The sequence below is a fragment of the Cyprinus carpio genome, unplaced genomic scaffold (assembly GCF_018340385.1).
Source record: "Cyprinus carpio isolate SPL01 unplaced genomic scaffold, ASM1834038v1 S000006658, whole genome shotgun sequence".
Taxonomy (NCBI): domain Eukaryota; kingdom Metazoa; phylum Chordata; class Actinopteri; order Cypriniformes; family Cyprinidae; genus Cyprinus; species Cyprinus carpio.
In genome coordinates, this window is record NW_024879282.1 from 1,406,746 (window position 1) to 1,426,850 (window position 20,105).

The 20,105-nt window shown below is 37.0% G+C and overlaps 1 protein-coding gene and 2 pseudogenes across 1 annotated transcript; 2 read left to right on the forward strand and 1 right to left on the reverse strand.

The window, feature by feature from the left end:
* Positions 1–639: 639 nt before the first annotated feature.
* LOC122144404 lies at positions 640–984 on the forward strand (annotated as a pseudogene).
* A 1,184-nt stretch (positions 985–2,168) lies between these two features.
* LOC122144395 (regulatory factor X-associated protein-like) lies at positions 2,169–2,802 on the forward strand. The gene is made up of 3 exons (XM_042755256.1): positions 2,169–2,175; positions 2,224–2,585; positions 2,662–2,802. The coding sequence occupies exons 1-3, from the start codon at positions 2,169–2,171 to the stop codon at positions 2,800–2,802; spliced, it is 510 nt and encodes a 169-aa protein (XP_042611190.1).
* Positions 2,803–4,411: 1,609 nt separating this feature from the next.
* On the reverse strand, positions 4,412–10,070 carry LOC109105470 (annotated as a pseudogene).
* Between the last annotated feature and the right edge of the window lie 10,035 nt (positions 10,071–20,105).

Sequence of the window (20,105 nt, forward strand, 5' to 3'; positions counted from 1 at the left end):
AATTTATAAATTCATAATAAACTTAATGCATTTTAGTTATTTACTATTTATAATTTATTAAATATTTCATAAATTAAATAAGCATATTACAATTTGGCCTAAAAAAATGGAAATGGAATAACATTAATGTGTCCAATAATAATTTAAAATATCTTCTGACGGATTCCTGCATGATCTCATAAGTTCCAATGCTTCTAATCCTAATATATTAAAATAAATGTTTATATTATATATCATAATATATTGTTTAATATATTGAATATAAATTTGTTTATATTTGAATATAATATTTACTTATAATAAAATACAATATAAATGATGGTTTGTTGTTTACAATTTATTAAATACTTTCACACAAGTAAACATATTTATGGATAGCTATACAGTAGGTCATTAGTGGGAATGTAACAACATTATTGTTAATATCCAATAATATTTAAAAATATGAAAAATCTGTATGATCCAAATCATATGTTCACAGAGCATAATCCCAAAGTTTAAAGTGAACAGTAATAAAAGTAATAATTGAATTTACAAAACAGCAAACGAATTGAAAAAAAAAATGTGTTCTGTAATAATAATTTATCTGTTTCTTTTCTATCCTATCTTCCCAACAGATTCCCAATCTCTAACCAGTTCATGTCTGGGATGGATGGGCTGGTGGATGAGATAAATGGTAACAGAAAGTGGACAGCGAGAGTTTTCCTGAGGTTCAGACCCTAAATCTCTTTCTACACGGGGCGGCCCGCTGCCTCATACGGACGGACTGCGAATGTTTACTCTACGTCTCCATCTTCCTCAGCTTGCCTGCTTTTTCCCTCCTTACCCTGCTGATCATTGCTCTCCACAGGCTGAAGAACATCATATCCTCTAGTTTTCTTCATTATCCAGAATGCGGCAGTGAGGCCGGAGCTCCTTCACTAACATGGAGATCTGCAGCATTTCCTCACAGAGATCAAGAGTGTCATCGCTGTCCTGACAGCAGAGAAAGACAGATTGATTTACACATGTCTGAACTTTCGGATATTCTAGAATATTAGAAATATTTTAGCAAGTAATCTGGTATCTAATTAATATGTATCATCATTATCAATGTCATTTTCATTAACATTATTAGATTAAATAATTCCACAAACCTGGTGTTAACTTTAAAATAAATAAACTTCATAGGAATGCTGTATTGAAATAGACTGTATTATCATGAAGGCTTTGTATGATTTCGGAAAAATATTTAATGACTTGTGTATTGGTCAGTCACATTATGTATATAATGAACTGTAATAATAAAAAAACTGTCATACTCTGTCATACTGGAATTTTATAATTTAACAATATGAATGACTACACTTTCATGACTTTTTAGAACTATATAATGATATATTTTAGATACTTGTACCTTATCTACTTGATAATACTATTCGCAAATGGACGATGAGAATACATATAAGCAATACACAATAACAATACAGCAATCTGAGATCCACACAGATAAATAATGAGAAGTCAGGGGAGTGATACTTGAGAAGAAACAACAGCTGAAAGTTGTTAGTGATCTCAGTCAGTTATGTGCTGGTGTGGAGATGGAGCATTGCTGATGTCTTTAGCACGTAGGCTATGTTGGTTGAACAGTAACTCACCTGTACGTGAGATCTGTACCTGTGGTTTTTGAGGCTTTATCAACGATGCATTCTTCACTTTGTTGGGGAATCAGTATTGCCATACCACCTCAGTGTCAATACTCTGAGTAAAAGGTATTGGCTATTTTTTGTTTTATCATCTGCATTTTAGTCTGATATCTAGTCATCTAATGCAATGGATTTTTCATATAGGCTATTTATAGTGTCTTCCACACGTGCTAATGCAGTTAGGACCATTGTATTCAGGTATTTGCATCGCTGCGTGGTACCGCTAGAGGGCGCTTCATCACACAGGCGCGTCTCTCTTTATGCAGCAGCCATTACCGTTTTTTTTGTTGTTGTTGTTGTGACAGGAGTCCTTCACAGCTCATATTCTTCCTTTTTTATGCGTATAGGTCTTATTTGTTTGTATAGTTTTATTTAAAAATGCGGCATTTTAATGACAGTCATATTTAATCAGCTTAATACTAATTTATTCTGTGCCGAGTTCACTACAAAGGCACGTCTGGTCAGTACGTTTATAAAGATCGGATGACAGGTGAGAACTTGGGTTTTACTCCCCCTAAAAAGACAAAATGAGCGACAGCGTTCATCTTAGTTGGGGCAGACACGGGTAAAGAGGGCCAAACCCCCGCACCTGCGGACAGCAGCACCACTCCGTCCGACCAGGAGAACTTCCCGTACGACACGGAAGACCCGGGCGAGGAGAGCGACGTATCGGAGGCGAGAGACGGCGCGGCCAGTCCGGAGGAGCTCAACGACGACGACACGTCCGGAGAGAGCGAGAACGTGCCCAAGACCTGCACCTATGACGGCTGCACGGAGACCACGACGCAGGTGGCCAAAGCCAGGAAACCCTGGATGTGTAAAAAACACCGGAATAAAATGTACAAGGACAAGTATAAGAAAAAGAAAAACGACCAGGCCATGTCATCGGGAAAACTAGAAGTAAGGACGTGCTTATTTGGGATAAATAACAGCTTCAGTTGATGTATTAACTTTAGCCTTTATCCCAACTTCATAGGCTTATTTCAAACTGTTTTCCTCTGTTCGTGATGTGAAGGAGGGTTCGGAGGAGAGGCCTGTATCTAGTGTTACTAAGCAACGGCTGGGTACCACGGGAGACAGAGCCCCACCAGACCGTCCCTCATTGAGCAGGTGCTGAACCAGTAAGAGACTGGTAAGAGCATTGAAACACTTGGTGTTTTGCAATAGAGTAGTTTTAGTCATTTAGAGCAGTGTTATTTTAATATTATCTATATACTATTATAGTTTTTGTTACTATTCTAAATTGTTTTTATCTTTATAGTTTTAGATTTCATTTTTTTTAGTAATTTTATTATGTGCTTTTGTTGTTACTTTTGATGTATTCTTAATATTATTTCAAATATTAATTTTTTATTTTATGTTTCGGTTTTAGTTTTTATTTCCACAGTCAATATTTATTTTTTCAACTTAAACTTGTTAGTTACCAATGCAACATTTTTAATAATTACTAACAAATTACTAACATAATTTTTCATTGTTTTCATCTAATATTTGTTAATAATTTATTTCAATTAACATTTTTATAGTATTATTTTTAGTTAACCATAATAACTAAACCAATAAATAAATAAAATTAACAAATGAATCTAACATTTAATTAAGCTATTTTTTTGAAGGTTCATTTTCATTTTATATATATCTCAAATCTAGTTTTATTCTCTTTTTTTTTTTAAATCTCTCCTATGTATTATTTGTATGCCCCAAATACTCTTTGTTGCATTGGGTTAGTGAATTTTATATCATTTTAACCTCATATGTATATTTTATATGTAATATAAATCCCATTAATATTTATATTAACCAAATATTATTTTTTAGCAGAGTGACTTACCATTAGCTGATGTTGTGTTATTTTTGGGTTTCAGTCTCTGCTGAGGAGTCCAGAAGTCATCATTTTTCCTTCAGCAGGCAGCAGCGTTTACTGCCCACACAGAATCGAGCTCAAGCACAGCACAACTACTGAAGACTGCAGAAGGTTTACCTCACCCTGTCAAGGTTTAATGAAGTCACATTTTCACAGACATTTTTAAATGGGCAGTATTCTATATTCATGTGGGGAACTGTGAGTAATATGAGCTGCAGGCCATCCTCAGTGGTGTGGAGACTATTAACACTGCATTCTGAGATACTTGAAAAGGATCTAATCGATCTTAAGCACTGCTGTCATCATCAAGCTCTTTGAGATCATGAAACGAATTAGCAGCTAAATCTACTGTATAGCAACAATACATTTGAATAGCCATCCTGTTTGGACACATGTAGTGTCATTTAGGAATTTTAAATTAATGAAAGAAAATATGAAACAGCAGCTGTTATCATAAAAAAATAATTTTAGTGATCTTAATCTAATCTGTAATAATGTCACCAGTGCAAGCTACAATTTAGTTTTTTTGCCACAACTTGACCGTGTAGCTGGAAGTAACAGCGTACACACAGAATTGTTCAATCAGCTTTATTATTTTAAACATGGAGTAAACTCAGAAAAGTTTCTAAAGAGCGATCAGCTGAAAGTTTTATTGATCTTGTGAAAATTGATAACCTGCAGTTTTCAGATTTTTAAAAGGCAGTAATACTTATGGATTGTTCAACTTTTTAATATTTGTGTTTGGATTAGAAAATAAACAGGCAAAAATAGAAGGAGGGGGGGTGTTTGTATTACAAATCAAGAAAGCTAACGCAAATGAAAAACAACCTGAAATGTTATAGAAGGCATATATTAGCCAAAATATGACCAAATGAAAAATTTCCAGAACAAGTACCTTCCTATATATATATATATTATTAAAACAATGCAGCATTTATCTAACCACTGCTTATTTAACAGCATGATATTGTACATATTTCCTGGCTGATCCTATAGAAGTACCATAAAATCCACTGAAAAGATACTTTCACAAGAGAAAGAGCATTATGTGTCTTGGGGAGCGCTATAAATGTCTGTTGGAGAACTATATTCCTCTTGTTCTGTAATGCATTAGGACACAGAGGAAATAGGATTGTGTGGGGAGCCCATCTGGGTCGAACTTTGTCTAGCCACTGCAGCGGCCCGTGCAGGTGGATCTCTATCCAGCAGGGGGTGCTGGTGACGTCCTGACGGTGGTATTCCGCTCCCCAGCCCTGGGAAGAGGACAGATTTCATTCTCAATAATTGGGCGTTTATACTACAACTAAAGCAGCAAACAGGTTTTAAAAACAAATCAACAACAATAATATAAAAATTTGCCCAGCAGCAACAAAAGGAATTGCAAAAAAAACCTGCAAACTTTTTTCCCCAAAACTCTTCCATTTCATATTTTAACATAGAAATAATCACAATCAATTTGTTTTTTTTTTGTTTTTTTTTTGTCTATATACATACAAATCAAGCAGGGAAAATGTTATGTGTCATATCAAGACAGTAACCGGAGAACTCTAGAGCTATGGGATCCGCAGTGTGTTTTGGCAGAGCAAGATCCATAAAATAGTAAGCCAGAGATTAGAATAACTACGTATTATGTTTGCATAGCAACACATAGAAGATTTTCTATTTGGAAGTGCTAAGCCCCTCAAGAGCTGTTAGCTTGTGAATGACGTTGATGACCTTTCTGTATTACGATGATCAAAACAGCACCTTTCACCCATACTGTTTGGTTAAAAAAGCTTGACAACTGAGTCTTATTTAAAATACTGCATATTATTATATTCATATTTAGATAAACTATAAAAGTAGATTTTTGCATTTTTAAAGAAAAAAGAAAGTAAGTTTTTTCTAGGCTTTGGTACTGAGAATCAGTTCTTAATCAGATCCGGTTCTATTTAAAAAATAAATAAATACTGGAACCAAACGGTTCTAGCACATGCATTCTGCATATTCACACGTTACCTTACTATACCTTACAAAAATACTTATTGACATTGACATTGCTACTGAATAGTCTGCTGTCTGAATTAATGACTCTCATGAACCAGATCTTTTTAGTGATTAAAAAGCATACAGCACTACTTGAGTAGTCCTGATTCCAGAACGAATAAACCTTATGAGCCAGTTCTTCTTAGTGAATCAAACGCATACAGCGCAACCAATGAAGGCTGATTCCTTAGTTAATGACTCTTATGAGCCAGTTCTTCTATGTGAATAAAAAGCATCCAGCACAACCAATGTAGACTGATTCTCTAAGGAAAACTCTAATGATTCGGGTTATTTCAAGTGATTTAGAAGCATACCTTAAAATCAGTGTAGTTTTATTTCCAGTGTAGATTTAACTAGTGACTCTAATGAGTTGTTTTTTTTACTGGTGGTAGGCAGGGTGTTGCTATGCTGTTCCAGTTGGCTGCTAGGGTGTTAACATGACCTTTATTAGCTGCTCATGATGCACCACATATTCTATATAAACCTCTTTACCTTGACAAAGCTCATCCTGATGGTGCACATCTTGGTAAGTTCATACACCACCTCGAAGCCATGATTTACCGACTGAGACAGCAGCTGGGCAAACAGCTGGTTGTTGAAGATCTTCAGGCTGCATCCACTCGGGATCTTGCAGACAGTGGTGGGATGGAAACCGTGCTGGTAGTTACAGTTCCGACTCTGTACGAAAATACTGCTGTCACTTAGACATTCTGCGTACACCTCCCCTCCGACGTAATACAAGTGCACACCTAAAACAAAAGAGGAAAATGTTTTAAAAACTGCACATATATCATTTTAAGTCATAAACGTAATTGGAATGTACTTTTAACTTACTTAATGCACATTCCTGGTCTTGTTACTTTTAAAAATTTATACAATTGTTTCAAATGTTCTTTTTCTAAAAGAGCTTTCTGGATCCACTGGCACCACTTAATCAATAGTCAAGAAGTTATTTTTGTTATTTATTTACAAGTCATTATTTTAGTAAAATTTCTATTGTATGATGTGAACAGTAACTTTGTTACACAACAGTAATACATTTCGTTTATTCTTATACATTTAATTTCCATAATAATACAATTTTCTTGAAAACAAAATCAGATTTAGGTGTGTAATCGCCAACCTAGTATAATGAATTCACTATAGACAGACACCATAAGCATTTAAGCCACATTATTGTTAACTAAAATGAAAACTATTATAGCATTTTTGTTAATTAAAATAAAGTTGGAATAAAAAAAAAATATAATATATTATAGATGAAACAAAAAAAAAAACAAAAATTTAAATGCTGCCTTGGCAACTAACTGAAATACATTTAAAGGTATACCAAAATTAAGATTTTGTCATTAATCACTTACCCCCATGTCGTTCCAAACCCGTAAAAGCTTCATTCGTCTTCGGAACACAATTTAAGATATTTTGGATGAAAACCGGGAGGCTTGTGACTATTGCATTGACTGCCAAGTAAATTACACTGTCAAGGTCCAGAAAAGTATGAAAAGCAACGTCAGAATAGTCCATCTGCCATCAGTGATTGAACCGTAATGTTATGAAGCGATGAGAATACTTTCTGTACATGAAGAAAACAAAAATAATGACTTTATTCAACAATTCCTCTCCTCTGTGTCTCTCCAAATCAGCGTAACACCATTTTGGCAATTCTGAGCAGTACACAGATGGCGTATGCTCTTCTGTATCAGCTGCGCCACAAGGATACGTTTTTTACGTGTATTTACAGTTTGGTTTGAAAGAAAACAACGCATCAGCACCGCTACGTTGATTTGGAGAGACATATCATTACGGTTGAATGACTGATGCAGATGGACTATTCTGACGATGCTTTTCATACTTTCCTGGACCTTGACACTGTTATTTATTTGGCAGTCTATGGGACAGTCTCAAGCCTCCCGATTTTCATCCAAAATATCTTAATTTGTGTTCCGAAGACGAACGTAGCTTTTACGGGTATTAAAAAAGAAGCACAAAAACAAAAATATACTGAAAATATAAAAATAAAATCGAATTGAAAATATTTATAAAAACTATAACAGTATATAAATAATGCTAATATAACAGGTCCTCAAAAAGAATAAAAATAACATCTAACAATTTTATACATGTGTTAACCACAAGCACAAAGTTCACACATAAAACAGTATATCCACCTTTGAACTTGGTAAATCCCAGAAATCACTATCCCCAAACCCAGCATTCTTGTTTTTTTATGTGGTGAGAGGAGGAATTATTAATATTCTTTATTTCTGATGAATCATGATGTTGTTTTTTTTGTTGTTGTTGTTGGCGCTCTTCCCACCAGGATCTCTTACACAAGTCGATGGAACTCACACTGTGCCTGGCGTGTGTATGTGTGCATATTTCTCCCTGTAACTGCTGTAACCTATGGCAACACTAAATGTCTTTCCAACACTGACACAGGGATGCTCATCTAGTGCCCTGAGAAAAGCCAATATTTGGATCACAATGTGTGGAATCTATCTCTAAGTCTCGCTGGCTTTCTGAAGTGCCGTGTTGACTGGTGCCATAAAACACTGTCTAGCAAGTGGTGATTTTTATTTTTTATTACTTTCTCTTGGAATTGAATCAACTGATGGAAGTCATTATCAGCAGCTTGCTTTTCTCAGAACAACTGGGTTTCCTGTCTTTTTCTGATACAAAAACCTCTTCAAAACACAAAACAGAAAAAAAGGAATGTAAATCTTTAAACAAACCTTGCCTATGTGTCTGCGAGTGTGTTCAATGGTGGAGTTTCGGATTTGTTGACGTTGGATAGTAATCCGAGGCAGAAGCGGGGGTTCGTGTTGTTGGAGGGGTCCGTAAAGCCGTCCACGAGGATGCTCCTGGAAGAGGCATGGAACGTCTCACCCACCCTGTTGTTTAGTTCATAATACGCCACTGAACACCAGTATTCTGGTTCCTCATAACACACTGCCCTCAAGTCTAGAAAAAAAAATATATATAATGTATCAAGTCAGGTGGATTTTGACTGGCTAAGTGTCAATGTTATATAAAACTGTTTAACATTTTTGTCACTACGTAATTATTGTTCATATGTATTTTATTTTTTATTCTAAAATAAATTATTTTAGTACTATTTAGTATTTATATACCTTTTTTCCTAATCTTTCTATTTAGCTGCATTTTTTTAGTTATTCAATGTATTTTATTTATTTCATTTATTGGCCAAGTGAATATTTGTTTTACATTTTTAATTTAAATTATAATTTAATTTAAAGTTCAAGTTTTCATCTTATATTAGCATTTTATTTCAGTTTTATTTCAATTAAAAAATATATTTTCAACATTTTTTGTTAACAATAACAACATTGTAAATGAGGTGTGTTCACAGCTTCTGCACATTTCAATGTACATAAAGCACAGTAAGTATATTTAGTCGAGTGTCTCACCTCTGTGTGGGGCAGACAGAATTTGAGTTTATTGGCGTTGGAGGACTCTCCAGGTTTCACATCCTCAGATGGAGTGGTCTCCATCATACTGTAGGGTGGTGGAGGCGTCTCTGCTGTGAATGACCAAGATGATTGTATAAATGTATGCAATCCACTGGCACTATACTTAAATTAAGATCCAAAACATCAAATAAAATGCTTGAGAAATCACTGCTAATTAGTGTCCATTTGTTGTACCTGTAATTTGGTAGGGGCTCCCAGGTTCGGCCGCACTGCTGGGGGAGTTGGGGTAGCTGTGCGCAGTCGGGGACTGGTTTAAAGAGCTGGAGGGAGATGAAGAGAATGAGCTACAGGGCATCACAGGGAAGGAGGTCTGGGTAAGTGGCATTTTTGGGGCATGAGAGGCTCGTTGTGTAGGGAAGCATTCCGGAACTTTGCCAACAAGCTGTGCTGGGGATTGAACTCACTGTGACGTGGCACAAGGACCGGAGGTAGAACTGTTTAGAGAAAAAAAAAAAAAGAAAAAAGTAAGAACAGTAACTTACAGATGCATAAAGCGATAATCAATATGAAAAAAAGAAAAGTGGTTTGTGTATCGATTTCTACCTGGCGTCTCCACACGGCGGTAATGATATGGATTGATGCAGATCTCCTTTTGTTTAGAGCCGAAAGGAAACTCGCAGCAGTCCAGTGCTTTGAGCTCATGGTGGGACTGAAGATCCGGCCAGCGCCACACTCTGCAGTAGATAACATGCGGCAGACCTTTACGATGGGACACCTGGAGCCTTCCATCCAGGGATCGAAGGATGGTAACGCATTTACTGGGCTGGCCAGGAGAGCTCAGAGCCTTTTCCAGTTCCTCCATGGCCCCTTTCTTCTTCTTGAGCTTCTTTACGAGGGAATCCACAGCCTTTTCCGCCCACTTTTCCTCCTCGTCTCTCCTTGTTTCCAGCCCAGCAAGCCTTTTCACAGCTGGACTGGTGAAGGAGAAGAGGGACGTGATGGATGTAGTGGAGTGCATCATGCAATGGGGAGACACCAGCGACCGGATTTTTCTCAAAGCTTGGGGCAGATCTTGTTTTAAATCACTCCAACCCAGAAGCCTCCGTTTATTTCTCTACAGACAAGATACAGGTGGGTATAGAATAATAACCCACTGACAGGGATTTTTCATCAGGCAGTCAGTCGTTTTTATCTGGTGAACAAACAAAGAAGCATGTCAGAAATTTTAACTATATTTGCATTTAAAATAATTGTTATTCATTTTCAAATTATTTAACATTTTTGAAAGTTGTTAAATTATTTAATTAGTTAGAACTGAATTAACATAAAAAAATTAATCTAAATCAGTACAAATGAAAAGTTAAAAAATATGGACATAATTATATAACTAGTTACATTGTGGTCAAATAAATATTTTTAACAATTACACAAATGAAAAATTTTATTTTTATTGGTTATTTATGTATTTAGTAAAAGAAAAATGTATACTACTTTGCATCATGGTTATGTGAATTAGCGACAAATTGTGCTCTGATGTCATGAAAAATAATGACAACATCTAAAATAATATTAAGCTAAATGGTTTTATTTTCTTTAAGCAAAATATAATTTCCTGCTTCTTTCTCATGATTTTGGGGTGAAATGTGACATGGATATTTTCTTGAGATTCGCCCTATTAGAGTGTAATTTATTGACGTAAAAACAACATTTCCCTATGCAGATCTCAAAATCTTATACTGGAGCCCAACATCATGCATCTGTGCATGCTGGGATGTATGAATTATTGCTGAGTTATTGTTGCTGTCAGCAGGTCCTACTGTGTTTCTCACTGGACCTCAGCTCACCTATTCGTCCTCTCCCTTTCTTGCCGAAGCTTTCTGATGCAGAATACGATCTGCTAAAAATCAATGCCGTTTGAGCATTTGAAACCAGAGATGCATGCTTTCCATCTTTGAGGCTGGACTGGTCAAATAATAGCTTCTGAAAATATTACTGCATGCGATACTATAGGTGTTAACAACCACCCGCTAACTATTAATCAAATACCCATAGGAGAAAAAATGCTTTCAGCGTACACACCATATTAGGACTAATAGCGATGCATGAAATCATTGCTTTGGTTTCAAATAGGCACAGGCAGTGGCAGATCAGTTGAGGGTGAATTCATCTGCTCTGTTCTCAAAGGCAGTGTGTCCTTATGAAACTGGCGTCTGGAAGTCTGAGTGCTGAGATAGGCTTAATCACCTAACTCCCCCGCAAACGCGCATACGCATCCTTCCCATCAACCGCACTTTGGTTTTTTTGCTTTAAGAAATGTTGTAATGTTTGAATTTAGCACTTATCTAAAAAACTATTTCAGGGTGTAATAACTGTCAGCGACCGTCCTCTCTATAAAGCAGCTCCGTAAACAGCAAGTGGCATAACAAACAACGTCTTTATTTACGCAGCCTACCTTGTTAAAACGGTTCACATGCAAGAAGTTTTAACGTGAGAAAGAAAAAGTAAAGTGTGACAAAAAAAAAAAAAAAGTTAAAATACAGACACTTGTCATGACATGAATTGTGAAAAGTTAAAAATAGTAATAAAAATAAATAAATATCAAAAGTGCTATATAACACTTTTAATTCTTTACCCTAATGTTGACGAGTCGAAAACAAACGATCCGCGTAGTCGGGGTAATTCCGCGACAAAAACAGCCGAACGAGGCTGGAAGCTCGCGCCGAACTGGAGGTGTACAGTCGCGTGTGTTTGGATGGAGCGAGAGCAGCTGGCGTCAGTCTGACTGGAGCCTCAGCGCCTTCGTGCGGAATTTCATCCGCCGCTCCTGTAACTCTGAAACTCTCCCAGCACGTCAGACACACTGGGATCATCCATTCCAACTAGACTCACTCACAGGCCTATTGTTTGAGAGGAAGGAAACAGGGCCATTGTGGGCAAGAGGGCGTTTGACTTTTAATTTGTTTTTCAGGGTCAGATGACAAGTGCGGGACAGTTGTTTTCCCTTTCACAGGAAGTGATGCACCTTTAAGGCCAAGGTTGTAAAGTCAAAGTAATTTGTTTACATTTTCCTGACTTTTTTCAGCGGAAATTTCCCGCCAGCGCGAATTATTTCGGTCAACGTTCCAAGGAATTTCTGTAAGATATTTTGAAAGAAAAAATCGGTCTGTGGTTCCACGACGCGCCCCGCAAACTGTACACGTTAGTTTTTGATGACTGCCAGTTATCTTAAAAACACTTATAAATATATACATATATTAATCATATAAAACGTTTTTATATATTAAGTGATACGTAAATATTAACGAAAGTTAATAAATAGTATTTATTACCTTTTGTCAACGTACGACCAGATTTCCCGATCCCAAAGGAAAAGAAAACGCTGTTGCTATGAGTTACCTTAAAGAGCGCAACGAGCGCCTTCTCACTACCTTGTAGGATTAACCTTCAAATTTGCGGATACTGAAAGTTGGTTTGTGAACCCTGTTGAACCATTAGGGTTATATATACTTTATGTTTTTTTAAAATAGTACGTGTAAGAACATCGCGCAATCTTTTGTTTCACCATTCCTTTGAGGGGTCTTAATTAGTGGGGTCTATCCCATATAACTCGTAACCTGCTAATTTCAAAACGCTAAATATGGGACGCTGGAATGGAATAAAAGGCCTAGGCTATAACTTATTAATAATTTAGACTAAGTAAAAAACAAAAAAAAACAGGTGTTCATAAAAAAAAAAAAAAAAAAAAAAACATTGCTCTATTCTCCTGTGAACACATACCTGATATTTTGAAACACTTGAAAAATAGAAGCGTGCTAAAATTTAAATATAAATTCTCATAGTAAAATTAGAAGTTTCAGATTGGCGGAAGTGCCCACAAGCGTTTTATCGATAGCCCTACTTTTCGTGCGGTTCCTCGGCGCGGAAGGATTACACTTCGATTGTGTCATACAGTGACTTGTCCAGTTAATGATCACAATGCCGCGGACATGGCGAACCGAGAGTCTAGAAGTTTGGACATTTTCACAGTTTTAATACAACAACTGAGGGACGTCTAACACTCCTGATTACTACCGAGAAGTGGACAGCTCGCAATATTTAGTGCCCATTTGATCAAATGAGTTTGACAGGGGAAAAATTCGCTTCCAATAACAGTGGCAACCGCAAAATGCCTCCCTCTTCAATCAAGTGTGGCACAGGATCATATTTGTGTTACTGACAATGCTCTTTATATTTAGGGCGGGGAAAATACAATGCATCAGTAGCTGCGTAAATCACTGATGTAAAAAAATAACAATAAATATGTGTCCAGTTGTTAAATTATGGAAAAGTATAGCCCTCTTTAGGAGTTGGATGACAAGAATTCAGGGGACATATAAGAGGACTCAAATAGCCTTCCTGCGTGGAGAGGAGAAAGGAGAGGAAAGCAAAACCGGCACCCCTCAACCCCCCCCCCCCACCCCCCCCCTACTCTCCAAGGGTTTGCAGAGCTAAACCCCGAATAGAGGTGAAACCACATTAAAAAGCACTGAGTACTGCAGAACAACTGTGAGGAACCATTATCAGTCGGCTGTTCACGTGTGGTAACCTCAGGGATGCCTGGGCACTGAGTGTTTTTTAACATGTCAGTTAAAATGCAGGCTACTTTTGATTTTCTTAGTAAAATTGCAAATCAGGACCCAGAAGATGGATTCTTGATGCTCTGCATACAAATTCTTTTTTTTTTTTTTTTTTTTTCTTCAATAAAGCACATCGCAATTACAAAAAAACAGAAATAGAAAAAAAAGACCACATTTATCATCATGTCGTTTCTAATTAAAACAAGGATTTCAAATTAAGTTGCATATGCAGAAGGAAAGCCAACTGATTATACTTTTTATTTTACATTATATTATATTTATTTGGCCCCCTACTCGATAAAAACGACGCATGCACCCTCTTTAATCAAAAACAAAACTGTACCTCGCGATGTTAGTGAGGAGGAAGCGAAGAGATGGGAAATGAGGCAATATTAACATAACACCGGATACAAAAATGAAACTAACAAAAAGAATTAACAAGGAAAAATCCCCCCTATGTAGCGTCACCAGAGTAATAATAAATGCTACGCTGACACATGTACACCACGTCCATCGCGCACGGCGGCGTCTGAGCCGACACATGTGGGCAAGAGGCTGGTGCGAGGCAAGGGCTGTAATAACCATGGCCCCTGTTAGCTCACTGAAACAGCACACTAGCAGGAACAGCAGCCTACTGAGTTTTCCTCGGAGGGACATCCAGCCTTCCAGGCACCAGTTGAGGAAGTTAACGCAGTTGTCGTGTTTTTCGCTGTTTTTGGTTGTCTGTGTGTTTGATGGTGATGATGTAGGGATTGTTTTCCTTTTTTTGTATCCGTAGTTTGTTCTTTTGTTTTTTTTTTATAACCCAATCGGTAACCAACTCCAGACTGGGCACCAACCTTTGACGCTAAAATGGATAATCTAACAAGTCTGTTCATTACCTCACAGAAGGAAATCACCTTCATTTTTCTGAAAGATTCCTAGGTTAATTGCCGTACACTGCAATTTAAATGCAAGTTCTATTTCAAAATCTTGACACGCACAAACTCTCGATTCTCGGGCCCGGTAATCAGACTTACTCTCTACGGTTTACAGGGATTGCAAAACACTGAGCAATGAAGAGAAGGTTACACATCAAAAGCCGCTAAGGGTAAGGAACATTTATTTTAATTAAAAGGTTACATTAAAATGTAAACAATAATAATAATAAAAGTAAAGTAAATTAAAGAAGAGTCAATTAAAAAGGTTAAAAATTAAATTTTTTTTTAATCTAAAAGTGATTTTTGGGAGTTGATGCTGGGTGCAAAAAGTTGGCAGAGCTACTTAATCTAAAGCAGCCTTACCAGCGTTCCACATGCAGGATGGGAGAAAGTTTCCAAGGCAGCTTCACGAGTGTGAAGAGCATAAAAAACCAACATTGTGTTGTCTTTAATTCCCTCACACACAGAAGAGAACCACACCAGGAAGTGGGACTCCAGACATCAGGAGACGTTTAACGGAAAAACAGGGGGGGGAGGACCGCTGTTAACACGAAGAATGAAAATGCAAAAAGTATTGACAATTTTCTCCGTTATGACTATCCAGTATTTAGCTTATTTGAGAAAACCCTTGTTAACGATGAAGGGCCACTGAGGTCTGGTTTCCAGGTAAGCTCTGGATACAAAGGAGACTCACCATGTTAATTCTGCATTAAGGAAACATGAGGAAAAAAAGATTGTCAGAAGGTACATATGGCAAGGAAAGGTCTGTTGCGTAATCTGATAAACGTCTATCCTGGATAAGCGCTTCAAACAGATATTTACATCCAACATTACCAAACAAGAGATTGGCCAATATGCTGCCTGTATATTTGTAGGTTACAAAAAAAGTGGAGGTCTCACAGGCTGCTCAGCGATGTGCATCAAGACCTCTTTCAACATTTTCAATGTCAGGCAAATTTAGTCGCTCCGTCTTGCATCAAGCCATAAGACATGAGCAGGTCCGCGACAGTCTAGCTTTCCCAGAGTAAAGGTAATCTAAAAAAACACAATAAGAAACCAAGTTCAACTAATTGAAGTAGCTAAGTCGGGTGCCAAAATAAGCCATTTTAGCTGGGATTGAGCACATAGTTAAACTCTTCAGGCATCAAACCATAAAAACTGCATAAACTTACTGAGGTTTGTAGAAACTAGGGTTTTTATATAGTACCTATTTCTCACTGCACCGCCTGTTCCCAAGGTTATTAACCATGTCAAAAACTCTAACTTTTTGTGATCCATACTTCTTTTGTGTATAATTTTCATGGCAAAATGCGGATACAAACATTTAATTTGAAAAAATGCACCCAGTAAACTATGTTGATATTGTTATTTTAAATGTATAGATCTGAAAAGTACCTCGTGTAGTTTTGTCTTGTGATGCAGCATCATCTACCACCAACTAAATTCATAAGTGACATGTTGGATTATCATTCTGTGTAAAATCACACAAGAGGATGGGATTTATGTAATGTTTATTTTATGATTTTTATGTCAAGAGAGGTAGCACTGCCCTCTCGTGGTGAAAAACAATCGAAACATACTCCTGAACAACTGGGCTGCTAGAAAAGGATCCAACAGAACTTCATTTCTGGGATTCCAAGGTTGAACTCAGATTATTATATATTTTGATATTAGATTTGATATTTGTGTAAGTACATATGTTACCGAAAAATCATAACAACAAACTATTTTAATCAGAAAACACAGAACTTATACATGGAGTTCTTCAAAAACAATGAGATACGAGACCCTGTCTTTTCTCCAGGTATTCAATGGCTTCATCAATGGCATAACCTGCCCACTGTGATAGGGACAGAGATATGCATTAACAATTATTAAATCCTCTTATTGCCCAAGACGCAGATCTAATTTATGAGCCAGTATGGATTCCGAAGTGGGGATTGATAAACCCCAATATTATAGGAAAGTGGTTGGTCAAAAGTTTGGTCTAATGTAGGATGTTCAGTATGCCCTTCACCAAAGGTTCATATATTTGATCAAAACTACAAGTATTTTTAATGATTTAATAATTTTAAAATCTGTTTTCTATTTCAAGAGATTTTAACATGTAGTTAATTCCTGTGATGGCAAAGGTGAATCGTCCGCCTCATTAATCCAAGTCCTTCAGTCATTCGACATGATCCATGCAGAAATCATAACAGGTGAGCATCTGAAAAAAAAACTAAATGACCCCATGATTTTCTACACCCTCAAGCCATCCTAGGCGCAATAAGACTTTCTTTCTTGCTTTCAGACAAGATTACAATTGTGAGTTATATTAAAAACAGTCCTGGCTCTTCCATAGCTTTATAATGGGCAGTGAATGCTATTCAAAGATTTTAAACTCAAAAAAGGTTTGTCCATCCATCATAAAGAGAGTTAATAAAGCGCCTTCAGCTTCAAAATCTCAACCAGCTTTCACTGCCATGATAAAGCTTAGAAGAGCCCAGGACAGTTTTAAATATAACTCTGATATACATCTGAAAGAAAAAAAATCATATACACCTAGGATGGCTTGAGGGTGAGTAAATCATGGCGTCATTTTCATTTTTGGAAACTATACCTTTAACGAGACGTCTTTTAAAAACCTTAATATTCCAAACTTTTGACCATCAGTGTATACATAGGTACTGCCATATACCATCAAAACAACTCACATCTGAGTTCCTCGTTGTATGACGGAAAAACCAAACCGGGGACAGGCTCCAGTGATGGAGGTCCATCAAGCTGGGGGGGGGAAAGGGACTCACTTGCCATCTACTGCTAAAGAAGAGTGTTTCTCCTTATCATGACGAGTCATGCTACTACCGTTTTAGCCCGGGCAAATGTAGTATGACAAACGAATCCTGAATACAAAGACCACAGGTGTGACCACAAGGGGATGAGGAGATTGTTAGTCTGGACGAATTGCTGAAGTTGCGAAAGCAACAAAAGTGTCCACTATAGTATATATAGATGATCGCTTAAGAAGGATATAGCTATATATCTATATATACTATACTATACTATTAGTATAGCCCAAAGTATTTTTCAAAACAACGTTCATTCATTTACAATGATTAAAGAAACATGGTTTATAACAAAATAACAAAGCAAGAAGAGCCAACCAAACTAGCCTCAAAAAAAAAAACCGCTTCACCCTAATATTATTTCACTAGACGGATTAAAAACAGCATGACAATTGCATTAGATTGATATCAAACAGCATATAATGTCCCAATAGTATTCAGCCGAACTCCCGCGGACAGGATCATCGAATACTGCAATAAGTCATTTAAAGGTGAAATCCATCATCCCATGTCCCACCGTGAACATTGCACTTCAGTGAAGCTGTCACCAGTGTCATAACTAAACATACCCTACTGCAGCAATAGAGCGCAGCCTTTTTAAAACGCGGCCTCTACGGCGACTTCGTAAGGCGGGACAAACATGAATGGGTGTCGTACTAAAATTAACGGATAAAATAAATAGTTACATTTACTCCATTGTTTAACTTTTTCCTCCAGTCACGGGAACCGACCTCCGCGAAAAGTCCATTCCTACGAACAACAAATCCTCACAAGCGGCCGAAGGAACAGCACAAGCGCCGAAGAGCGCCGGATGGGAAGTCGCTACTGAAGCCGCCCCCACACTGGAACTGAGGAACGCGGAGACTAGCAGTCCTTTTACGTCACTGCAGTCTTCACGGTGGTGCTATGTCAAACAACATCATGGGCGGCTGGTTTCAATTGAGAGATTTACCGCTACAACAGGCATGAATCACATGGTTAGGAATGTTTCCTTATTGTTTCAGGAGTAGTGATTGATAAGGTTACCTTGTGCTGTGTATATTAAATGTAATATTTTATAACGAGGGGACCGTTTTTTAGAAGGCGCAGAGCCTCTAGAATATCACAGGGAGCTTTTCTGGTGCGTTGGAGTTGACGATATGTGTTTTCCCGTCAGCTTTCGATACGTGTTATAACACTATCTTTAATAATTCCAGCTTACTCGTTGTCTAAATCTAATCTTATGACAGAAAGAAATGGCGTCCAGATGGACGGGCATGGTTACGCGTTCAGACTCCACAACCTTAAATATTAGTAAGTATCGTATGCTGATTTTAAAAAATTATCAAAGTTTTCAGTTGTGGGGCCTTCACAAATACAGAGATGGTATTACAGCATAACTTGAAGATGATTGTGGTCCCTGTAGGCCTCTTGATCTACAGCTGATGGATCTTCAGCATTGGTTGGGCAAATTGTAAACCACCACAGTGATATGTGTGGGATCAAAAGCTGTGGAGGATCAATTTTTATTTTCCCTGAAGATTATGATATGTCTGTGGATTATGAAGTTTACAGCATTGTTTTTCTTTCTTTCAGGCAATTGACGATTGCCAACATCTGATGCTCCTAATAACGGATTATAGGTACATGTAAATAAGGATCGAATAGTTGACTATTGTATATACCCTTGGGGTGTTGAATGAAATATAACCCGCGTTCCTCTTTGTCTCTCCAAAGATCCTCAAATTGTATAGATCTGCCTACATCTTGTGCTCATCTAGATTCAGCCTCCGGGGTCAACAAGAGAAAACCAGGCTCCCGCTGCCAGCCAGTTTATCGCAGATGTCATTCCAAAGGGTCCAACCACAAGTGATCTGTCTCGTTGAAGAAAGTGGGTTTTTTTTTTTTCCAAATCAAAAAAAAAAAAAATATAGATATATAATATAGATATAAATATATAGATATATATATAATATATATATATATATATATATTAATAATTTAATATATATATATATATATATATTAATAATTTACAAAGTCACACGTAACATTGAAATTGCATTGAAATTACATGTTTATTTTGTACTGCTTTTTTTAGAGTTTCATGTAATTAATTGGGAGGACTTGTGCACTTGAAAAAATCTAAGGTAAGATATCGTAATAAATTCATTCTAATAATTTACTGCTTATATATTCGATGGAATACTGCTTTGTCTGTTTATCACACTAGAAATCTTAATAAGAAGACTCTAATAAAATCCACCTTATCCTAAATAAGCTGTTTTCATAATCCTTTGCCAGTCTTTGACTCACTTTGTTTTTCTATCTTTGCTTGGTGCTGTACTGTGACGATTTAAAAAGGGTTTGGCTTAGCGACGGGAACTTACGTTGACGCCATGTATGATCGTCTTTGCTGGCTTGGCAGCTTTTAGTACGGGTGGATGACTTCTTCTGATATATTACAATTTTACTCCAGCTGTTATGATGAAATAACTGAGAAGACATTCCATATTTTCACTCAGCCCGACGCCCTGAAGCCACTATAAAACAAGAGCCACGATTTAGCATAAGTTGACATACCAGAAGAGAAGTCAATTGAAAGAGCAACCGGCATCCAGTTGGCTCATCATTTGCAGTATTTGATGTATAATTGACAGACGTACATTTCTCTATTTACACAGATGCAGTCTGGGTTGGTGTTAAAACACTTTTTAGCTGTTAGCACAAATCAAAAAAAAACTGATTTCTTGGACA

Bases quoted from the DNA above. Each gene is read 5' to 3' on its own strand.
- LOC122144395 (XM_042755256.1), top strand. The intron at 2,586-2,661 runs GTAAGGACGTGC...CCAACTTCATAG, and splicing joins TGTCATCGGGAAAACTAGAA to GCTTATTTCAAACTGTTTTC.